Source organism: Topomyia yanbarensis, chromosome 3 (assembly GCF_030247195.1).
Source record: "Topomyia yanbarensis strain Yona2022 chromosome 3, ASM3024719v1, whole genome shotgun sequence".
NCBI lineage: Eukaryota > Metazoa > Arthropoda > Insecta > Diptera > Culicidae > Topomyia > Topomyia yanbarensis.
This window is the reverse complement of record NC_080672.1, coordinates 95,368,638-95,379,508: the sequence shown is the minus strand read 5'-3', so window position 1 is coordinate 95,379,508 and position 10,871 is coordinate 95,368,638. Positions and strand designations below refer to the sequence as shown.

The 10,871-nt window shown below is 36.9% G+C and overlaps 1 protein-coding gene across 1 annotated transcript; it reads left to right on the top strand.

Annotated features, from left to right (window-relative positions):
- Window positions 1–586: 586 nt before the first annotated feature.
- LOC131686757 (uncharacterized) lies at window positions 587–2,694 on the top strand. Its single transcript, XM_058970714.1, has 2 exons — window positions 587–683; window positions 1,324–2,694. The coding sequence occupies exon 2, from the start codon at window positions 1,436–1,438 to the stop codon at window positions 2,510–2,512; it is 1,077 nt and encodes a 358-aa protein (XP_058826697.1). The 5' UTR covers window positions 587–683; window positions 1,324–1,435; the 3' UTR covers window positions 2,513–2,694.
- Window positions 2,695–10,871: the final 8,177 nt, after the last annotated feature.

The following is a 10,871-nucleotide window of genomic DNA, read 5'->3' as shown; positions in this document are numbered from 1 at the left end:
GAAATTTATACGCTTTTATTCGGGAAACAGTTGTTGCTCTTGGCGTCCAAGTGGTTGGTCCGACAAAAAAAAATATCTCTCTGGTTCTCCGGTTGCATGTGTTGTGAAAGCGTTCTGGGCACGCTACAGACAATATGTACAGCCGTTGGTTGCCTGTTTTTTTGAAGCTGAAAAAAATTCTGTGCGCATTTAACGGGGTTTAGCGAATTTTTGATGTTTGTACGGCGCAGTGTACCCTAAACCGGACTGAAAATCTGCACAGCATCATGAAACGTTATTTTATATCATTTTCAACCATTTCAGTTATTGGCATCGAAGAGTCGAACGAAAAAAAAACCGAGGGGATGATCATCACACAGAGGACGCTCCAATATATTATAGTCAGAAGCTTTTTGTTTGACTGTAGACTCAAAGACCAATAAGCGCATTTTTCTTCACCAGCATTGGTGTTCGTTCATTTTCATCATGTGGCTTTTCCATAAGCCGGTCAATATGGATAATTGCTTGATTTTTAGCCTTTTTTTTGGCAGCACTGCTCTTTGGTGGTTAACGCAAGTCAATTAGGGTCCCTACACTTTCGTTAATTTACGTGTGTTTTTTAAGTGTTTTGTTGGTGAAATATATATCAATTAGTGTTTCATTATTTTCTGCAGTGATGGGAATAGGAGGCTGGTGTTATTTTGGTCGGTAAATAGTGTATTAAGTGCATGAATATCGGTTCGCATTCGGCGTACCGCAATTCAACCATTTTTGAGTTGTGCGACAGTGTGATAGTGTACCTGTAGCGATCAGCTGTGTCAATTTGCCTATATTTGCCTCTCATATGAGCGGTCACAGTGGCGCAATCGGTGTATAGTGTAAGCGCTCATCTGCCGGGGTGTCTCTTGTATTCAGCCCGGGCACATCTCATACTTGTGCTCTACCATCTGGCTAGGGCTTTCTCGCTACATACAACTAGCCAACTAGCCTGTGTGTTTTTGGGTTGGTTCTGGGTCAGCTCTGTGGATATAAGCAGGTAATTTGTGTATCAGGGACTGTTTTCGCTGCGTACTGCTGTAATCAAACAGTTAGTAGGTGTGTGAGTAATTCTCTGTCGTTGTGCCAGACTGTCTCAGCGTAGTGACTGTTATCATTTGCCCCCGGTGTTCAGCCATCATCGCAGCTGATTGTTTGTATCGCTCTGTGAGTGGCAACGATATTGTTATTTTTTTTCAGATGCACTTCTGATCGGTGCAGGTGGGTATCGGGCATCGCTTGCTCAAACTGGGCACTTCTGCACGGAAACCGAAATTGCATCGTGCCTGTTATTACTTTTCTTTGCAGCAAATATAGTGAAGTTTTTTTGTGTTTTGATATTCAATTTTAGTTTATTTGTTTAATCTAGTGTGCCTTGTGCTTTATTATTGTATTCTTTTTTTGTCTTTTTTTAATTGCGATGGATACTGATGATGTTATTTGCGTTGAATGTAAAAAAAGGGAGACTGATTCGAACAAACTGGTAACCTGCTTGTACTGCTTTAAAAGCGCTCATTACAAATGCCGCAATATCATTGGCAATGCCGTTCGTCGCGTAAAAGAGAATATGTACTTTTGCACACCCAACTGTTCGGACATTTATAAAAAGATTATTGAAATGAAAACTAACAAAAGTGATATTGTAGCCGCTCTCGGGTCAGAGCTGAAAATAACAGTCGCGAGTGCTGTGGCCTGTGAAATGCAGAACCTGAGGGCAGAATTTAAGTCGATTACCTCTGCTATTGAAAACTCGCAAGATTTCCTATCTACGAAATTTGATTCAATTGTCTCAGACTTTCGAGATCTAAAATCTGAAAACGAGGCCCTAAAACAAGAGATAAGTTCCTTAAGAAAAAAACAATCTTGCCTTTATGAAAATGTAAACAAACTTGAGATGAACTTAGACAAAACTGTTCGGGATAACGTCTCAAACAACGCCATTTTTCTGGGAGTCCCCTTCCTCTGTAATGAAAATACCGTTGAATTAGTTATGAAAATTGCTCATTGCATTGGTGCTAATCTAGACCGTTCCTCAGTGGTGTCTGCCGAAAGGTTGTCACCAGGTAAAAAAGCAACAAATAGTTTGGTTCCCATAAAAGTGGTTTTCACAGATAGGACCGTGAAGGAGATTTTGTTCACCAAAAAAAAGGAGTTTGGTAGACTGATCTCTACTTCGATCGACGATTCCCTGGTCATCAATGGCAAACCTACAAATGTTGCGATTCGCGATGAGTTAACCCCACTTTGCTTAGAACTATTGAACGAAATGCGCGAGCGTCAGGAATTTCTCAACATTAAATATGTCTGGTCCGGTCGAGGAGTTGTTCTTGTTAAGAAAAATGAAAAAGCAAAACCTGAAATAATTAGAAACCGGAATGATCTAAACCGCATAACTAGCCTATACTCAAATGGTTCTTCTGACGCTGCAGACTCGCTACCTGCGAATATTTCTCCATCACCCAAAAGAAAACGAACAAACAATATCCCGAGGGAATAGTGCTTCTTGCTTTTAAAACATTTTGCTCTTTTACATATAATTTACATTTCATTTCAATGGCTTATATAGAAAATTTCTTTCACGATGATATAGACAGTTATAATGCGAGTGTTTCAATGACTAATAGTAAATCGCTGAATATTTTGCAATGGAATATAAGGGGTATGAATGAGCTTTGTAAATTTGATCAAATCTTGCAAACATTGGATCGTTGCAATAAATTCATTGATGTGCTTGTTATCGGGGAAACGTGGATCAAGTCGGGCAATGAAGATATCTTTAAAATTAGGGGCTATAATGGGATTTTTTCCTGTAGAGAACAATCGAACGGTGGAGTAGCTATCTACGTCAGAAAGAACATTTCTCATAGAGTAGTGCTGAACACTGTTGTTAACAGCTTTCATCATGCTCACATCGAACTCTGCATAATGCAACATTATTTCGATGTGCATTGTTTATATCGCCCTCCATCTTACGATATTGGTCAATTCCTTGCCAAGCTTGAAAGTGTTCTTGCTTCCGCTTCAAATTCGCGCCCCTGTTTCATTGTAGGAGATCTCAATATACCGGTTAACCTATCGAATAACAATGTCGTCTCACGTTATAAAACTCTCCTGGAATCGTATGGTTTCATATGCACGAACACATTTCCGACTCGCCCAGCTAGTTCAAATATTCTTGATCACGTTGTCTGTAGACTGGAGGATGCTGCTCGCTTACGAAACGATACGATTTACACCATAGTTAGTGATCACGTTCAAATTATATCTTCATATAAACTTGCAGTAAAAAGAGAACCCGTTAATTTGACTAAATCAATAATCAATCATGAAAAACTCAATAACGACTTCCAAAATTTCATAGAAAACATCGAGTTGATTGATGATGTAGATGTATGTCTTACAAATATCATCACAACCTACAATTCTTTACTTGCGGAAAACACTAGAACGGTCTCCAAAACTTTTAAATGTAAAGGCGTTTTTTGCCCCTGGATCAATTTCGATTTGTGGACACTGATTAGAATCAAAAGTAATTATCTGAAACGAGTAAAAAATAACCCCAATGATGAAAACCTCAAAGCTCTTCTGCAACACATAACTAAAAAAGTTAATGTAATGAAAAAGCGGTGCAAAAAGGCCTACTTTGAAAACCTTCTATCCAACACAACTCATTCAAAACTTTGGAATAATATTAATACCATTTTTGGTCGTTCAAAGTCGGATGTTCCCATCAGCCTAATTTGCAACGATATCAGAGTCACTGAGACTAAAGAAGTATGTAATGTTTTCAACGAGTATTTCTCTAGCATTGGCAAAAATTTGGCTGACAATATTCCCACGAGTCCCAACTCAAATCCTATTACAAATATACAACACGTCCAAGAAACAATCTTCTTGCGTCCTGCAACCATAAACGAAGTGATACTTTTGATTAAAGACCTCGAAAAAAATAACAGTTGTGGTCCTGATAAGATCCCCGCTAGTGTTCTTAAGAGTAACTGTACCGCTTTTGCAAACATCCTAACCAAAGCTTTTAATTTAATAATTCAACCGGCAGGTACCCAGACTGTTTAAAAATAGCCCGAGTAATTCCAATTTTCAAAGCTGGTGATCCAAACCAACCTTGCAATTATAGACCAATTTCAACATTGTGCGTTTTCAATAAAATTCTTGAGAAATTGCTCATAACTCGACTACTCGAGTTTTTGAACAAACACAACATAATTTACAACTACCAGTATGGGTTCAGGCAGGGCTGCAGCACTTTAATTGCAATGACCGAACTAATTGACTCCATCATTAGTCAAATTGATAGCAAAAGAATTGTTGGTGCCCTTTTTCTGGACCTAAAAAAAGCATTCGATACTCTGGATCACTCAATCCTGCTTAAGAAGTTAGAATGCTATGGTATCAGGGGAGTAGCAAATCATATTATTTGTAGCTATCTGTCGTATAGGAACCAATTCGTATCTATTGGAGACTCGTGTAGCTCTTATAGACCAATAGAAATAGGAGTGCCCCAAGACTCCTCGTCTTTTCGCGGATGACACAGCGTTGTTCTACCCGAACAACAACTGCCTGGATATTGTACGCGACATTGAATCGGATTTAAAAACACTAACGACGTATTTCAACGAAAACCTTCTTTCCTTGAACCAATCAAAAACTAAATATATGCTGTTTCGTTCATCTAGAAGAGCTATAGGCGTGCATCCAGATCCAAGAATGGGACAGTCTGTAATTCAGGAAACTAACTGCTTCAAATATTTAGGACTTCACTTAGACCCCACACTCTCCTGGATTGAGCATATAACATCTATAGAGAGAAAAGTTGCATCGTTATGTGGGGCTATGCGTAAAGTATGCTCTTTTGTTCCCCAGCATGTACTTCTAAAATTTTATTATGCGCACATCCACTCATTGCTGAACTACCTTGTATCTGTGTGGGGCCGTGCCAGTATTTCGAATCTGAAAAAGCTACAAACGCTTCAAAACAGATGTCTTAAAATTATTTATAAAAAACCATTTATGTACCCTACTATTTTGTTATACAATAATAATGCCCATAACATTTTACCTTTGCTTGGGTTGACTAACTACCAAACAATAATGTACATCCACAATGCTTTGCATAATACTATTGCTCATAATAATCTAGAATTTACGACAGGAATTCGAGCTCACAGCACCAGACAAGCCAATCATTTATTATACTCCAGAGTATCCACGAACCTTGGTCAAAGACGCATTTCTTTCATCGGACCTAAGTTATTCAACCAGCTTCCTACTGATTTAAAGCAAATAACATGTCGCACTCGTTTCCAAGCAAAATTGAAACTAATTTTAAAAAATAAAATAGGAGAATTTTTAATTTAAACTTCGTTCACCACCAATCGAGCTTATTCCTTTAGCTATAATTGGTTAACATTTTTTTAATAAAAACAATTGATAAATGCATTATTTTTAGCAATTAGTAACAAATAAATTTAAATTATTATGAGCTTCCTGCAAAGCTACGATGGGACCCTTAAAAGGATTCTTTTCCGCTGGGTACTCGCCGTAGCTTCTTGTCAAATTTTGTGTTTTGTCGGTCTCGTAATGTTTTTTTTTTGTTCTCAGCGTTTCCGCGATTCGTAACTTTGTTTTGTTGTGCTGACCTTTTTTTTGTACGCTGAGAACTGATGTGTCCACTACCAGGGGGCTCCGTTTGTGAGCTTTTTGGTGTGAGGGTAAGAGGCGGGCTATTAAAAAAAAAAAAGAGACCAGAGCAAATTGGCGCAAGCTTGTTTTTTACCAGCAACGGCGATAGATGTGGGTTAGTCATGCTGTTTAATCTGAGAAAAAAAAATCATAAAATTGTCAGTTATGGTCTTCTTTGTGGATTGTGGTTTATACGTGTGAGGTTTCCACCCACACACAGAGGAGTATTTGACCGAAAAAGCTGGCCGAAAGTCATATTTTCAAAAACCATTTTCAAGGACATTATATTATATCATGATATTCCCTAGTAATTTCTGCATTAGATGGCAACCACGTTGCGTGTATTTACTAAAGTTTGGCAACGCTGTTCACTGTCCAAGGTAGGGGTTTTTAATACTCTAGGCTGATTTAAATCTGCGCGTGGAAACAAAATCTTCCAAACATTAGTGATTTGAATTGTTTCGACTCAAATATCCTATATTTTTAATAAACCAAGGTCAGGGTCATATTTTGGTGTAGATGGATCCACATACTCGAAAAAATATTAGTCTTATTAACACTCGGAATACCAAGGGGGTAAAAAAAATGGGAACGCTTACTTTGACCGGTCATATCTCAGCCGTTACATAATCGATTTTAAATCTGTCTTCACCAATATAAAGGTGTGTCTTTTGTGAATACGTCGAATTAAATTTGCCCACTAAATGAAATTATTGCAGTTCTACGTACTTTTGTCTATTTTTGAGAAAATATAAAAATCGTTCTTCCAGAAATTGTAACCAAAATCAATTATAATCGATTGGTATATAAAAAGGTATGGGCCATCGCTTTGAATTCGACGTTATTTGCCAACTAAATGAAATTTCTGTACTTCTACGTACTTTTGGCTATTTTTTGAGAAAATATAAAAATGTGTTTTTTTTTCAGAAATTGTAGCCGCCATCAATTACAATCGACTGGTGTGTTAAAATGTATAGGTCATCGCTTCAAATTTAAAGTTATATGACGAATATTTTAAAATTCTGAACTTCTTCGTATTTACTGAATCGTCCTAACACACTCTATTATTTAGTAACTTACATACAATAATGTGTTTCTCCACGTTCGTGTAAACATTTTGATATAATAATATCCATGTATAATATGTAGAACTATTGAGTAAACAGGTAATTTTCAAACCGTAAAACTAACAAGTCGCAAAGAATTTCAATCAACCGTATGCCACGTACATTGTAAAAATCCTATCTCCTAGAAACTCGAAAAAGTATAGTAATTTTTGAAAATCTACTATTTATTGAATATATTACAAGTCTAGAAGCTCTAAGGATTGCATTGGTGTAAGGAAAATTGAAATTGGTTGACAAACGGTCGTGATACGATTGTTTGAACAGAAAAACTCATTTCGTCTGTACTGACTCTCAATTACTGTTTTTACGATTACTTCAGATACACAGATTTGTTTTCCATCATTCTTTGTTCACTGTTTTTATAAAAGATTTACCTATCCAATGGTGAAAAAAGAATTAAAATTGGTGAGCAAACAGCTAAGATATGGCAAGTCAAAGAAGCGTTCTCATTTTTTTCTCACTGACTTTGTTATACTCTTTTTACTGTAACTTACGGTAGACAATTCTATTCTTCTATTTTTTTTTTAATTCGACGTGTTCACAAAAGACACACCTTTAAAATAAGCGTGATGATTTAATTGCTCCTTTTTGAATGTGAGCTATTTGAAAAATTAGATATTTTTGATATTTTTCCTCGTTTTATTACATTGTCCGTGCTAAGTTCAAACTTTTACAAGGATATTTCTTTTCGAAATAATGTGTAATTCTTGGCAAGATTTAGGTTTAGTTAGCTGTGAAACAAAATGATGGTTTTATTGAACCAGAGTGCTTCAAAGTGCTTTGAATCGATTTGTTTTCGTGCAGAATTGAACTATATATGTTGCTTGAACTGTGTTTCGAAATGTATCAGCTGGTGCCAAAGCACTTTGATGCGCTCTGATTCAATAAAACCATCATTTTGTTTCCCAGCTAACTAAACCTACATCTTGCCAAGAATTACACATTATTTCGAAAAGAAATATCCTTGTAAATGTTTGAACGGCGCACGGACAATGTAATACAACGAGGAAAAATGTCAAAAATGGCAAATTTTTCAAATATCTCGCATTCAAAATGGAGCAATTATGCGCAAGTTTTTTTTCGCCGATCTAGTAGTATTTGGGTTAAACTTAATCAGGGAATAAGAGTTTTCACTGGGACGGATTGGGAACATGAACTTTTTCAATTTTGAAAAGTGAGAAAATGGCGGATTTTTTTTTCTTTGTATTTAAGTTTAATGAGACTAATATTTTTTAGAATCTATGGATTCATCTACACCAAAATATGACCCTGACCTTGGTTTATTCAAAACATGGGATATTTGAGTCGAAACAGTTCGAATAAATAATATTTGGAAGATTTTGCTTCCACGCGCAACTTTAAATCAGCCTGGGGTATTAAAAACCCCTACCTTTGACAGTCAACAGCGTTGCCAAGCTTCAGTAAATACACGCAACGTGGTTGCCATCTAATGCAGAAATTACTAGGGAATATCATGATATAATATAATGTCCTTGATAACGGTTTTTGAAAATTTGACTTTCGGCCAGCTTTTTCGGTCAAATACTCCACTGTGCCACATAGCGAATGCGAGATTGAACATTTTCAATCCGAACTGTACACAGAATATGTCGTTCACATTGATGGGCACAGCTGGGGAGCTGATCCAAACAATTTCTTGCGGAAAGATATTGTGAGGGCACACCCATACCATGAATTATAGAACAGGTACGTTTTTACGTTACGAAAAACATTCAAAATTTTTTCTGAGTTCTCGCTTTATCAAGGCAGATTTCGGTTTGACATAGTTCAGGGTAGGCGATTAGCATCATACCATTCCAGCATGAGCTCAAAATAGTGGCATGCAGCTAAATCCGGCCAAAATAGTACTTTTTCGTGCCAGTTTGGCTTAAACTCTGGCTCGATCCAGTCACAAAACTTGGTAGCTCCTGGTTTGCCTAGAGTTTTTCTTAACAGTAACAGTCTTTCTCAAGACTACCTCTATTTTTTCGACAATCAGTTTTTCTCAAGACTAAAACATTTTACAAAAATAATTCAGCCTAAATAAATATTTAATGTTTCCTTAATCCTTATTTTAATGTCTGCGTCCTCCCAGAAAGGCCATGTGCGAAATATTTAAAAAAAAAATTGGAAAAGGATAACCTCTCCACCCAAAAATCCAATTGATTGTAGCAACTCATTCAAAGTTTTATCCGAATGTAAATTTGTAATTTTTCTCGCATTGTGCGTAATGCCAAAGAGAAGAAACAATTCACATCTCCACAGCCGATAACAGGGATAATCTCCAACTTCAGTGCCTTTCGTACTGAGCTTTCGACGATCTGGACGTGAAAGCTTCTGTTCAGATTGGTCGAGCAGGAGAATGACGAGTTAAAGCAGATGGGGTGATTGGCCACAAACGACTTCTCCTGTATCTCACGGAGAAGCTATATGCATGCTATTCATATGATTTCAAGGCAGATAGACCAGTAAAGGTAGTTTTGAAAGGTCAAAGTTTGGACGAAATATCCAACGAATTGAAAAATTTCTTCGACTTTTCTCCTTCACAAGTTATTTTTATAAAAAGAAAAGCTAACGGTTGTAATGTGCCACAACGCTTTGGAATTATCTAGGAGCTTTATTTAATCCATTTGAACAACAATGGGGTTAATAATTTGAAAGTATTAGAAAAAGCATATTTTTTGTCCAAGTGCCGCTAAAGTGGAAATTTTATAGATAACATGGGGACAGAATTGAATATCTGACCCAGTGTCGTCGATGCTAAGGCTTCGGGCACGGCAATAAAAATTGACATTTAGAATCCATATGTATGACTTGTGGTGATATTTCGCACAAAGGACACTTGCCCGGTGAAAGAAAACACAGGAAGTTTCAAATGTGCTAATTGTCGCGGAAACCATAAATCGAATTTCTGGTTATGTTCTATTCGAGAAAAAATTATAAATTCTCGTACAAAACAACAGAAAAAATAACCTACTTCTACAGGCACCTTGCAGCAAAACATATTTAAACGTGTTTATCCGCTTCGAAAGAGAAATTAAATGACCATCCCACAATGGTCAAGTCAAGTTATGCTTCAGTGGCAGGTAAGGTGGCTTAAAGAACAATGATTACCTCGCCTCAAATTTCATCTCTACACATCGCTTCCTTCGCTCCAGTGTATCTGGGTTGAGTTACGGGAAAAAAATGTTTTTGCAGCAATCAATGTTTCAATTGATGATTGCAATGCTAAATTCTACCTCCATGTTTGAAGCTGTTCAAACTGTATGCGAACTTTAAATATTAATGAATTTAAAGTTCAATAATGATTTTAAATAATCATTTAAATTAATAAGTTGGCATGCTCGTTAACTTAAAAAGGTGCGAAGACGAATTTTCAACTTTTTGAGGGTACATAATGTGCATATTGCCGTTGTGACCGAAACTTTTTTTATAACCAAATAATTAATTGAAGAGTAACTCTAATTTTGTTATTCTTCGATTGGATCGAATTATTGGATTCGGCGAAGGAATCGAAATAACTGTTAATCGCAGAATCAAACATCGCGTCTGTAAAATCCTTCCACCTCTGCGTATTAGAGCAGGAAGGGCTCGTTATAATTTTCTGCTAGGAAATCACTCGATTCAGAAATCTAATGGACCTACGAGATATGGCTTACCGCTAACTCGAGAAAGACTCACTGGCACTCGCTGTCGCAGCCGCTGTGCTGGCGATCTCGCTCAAGGATCGCGAGAACATTGTATGTATGTATATGGAAGTGTTACCAACATTCTCACGAAGAAGGGGTAGGAATATCGAGTCCAGCTACTACCTCACGGCGTCTTACCATCTTTTGACGCCCAAGGTGATCGGGATTTTGAGTGTCGAAGTAGCAACCGATCTTGGTATCATTTTTATTACTGCATCGTATTTTCCTATCAAACTATTTTCTTGAACATTTTTCCTTTTTATTTCGACTAAAATGTGGTCACATTTTCTTTTTTTTACTTTTTTAACCATATTCAATAAGCTAGAGTTTGCTGAGTAGG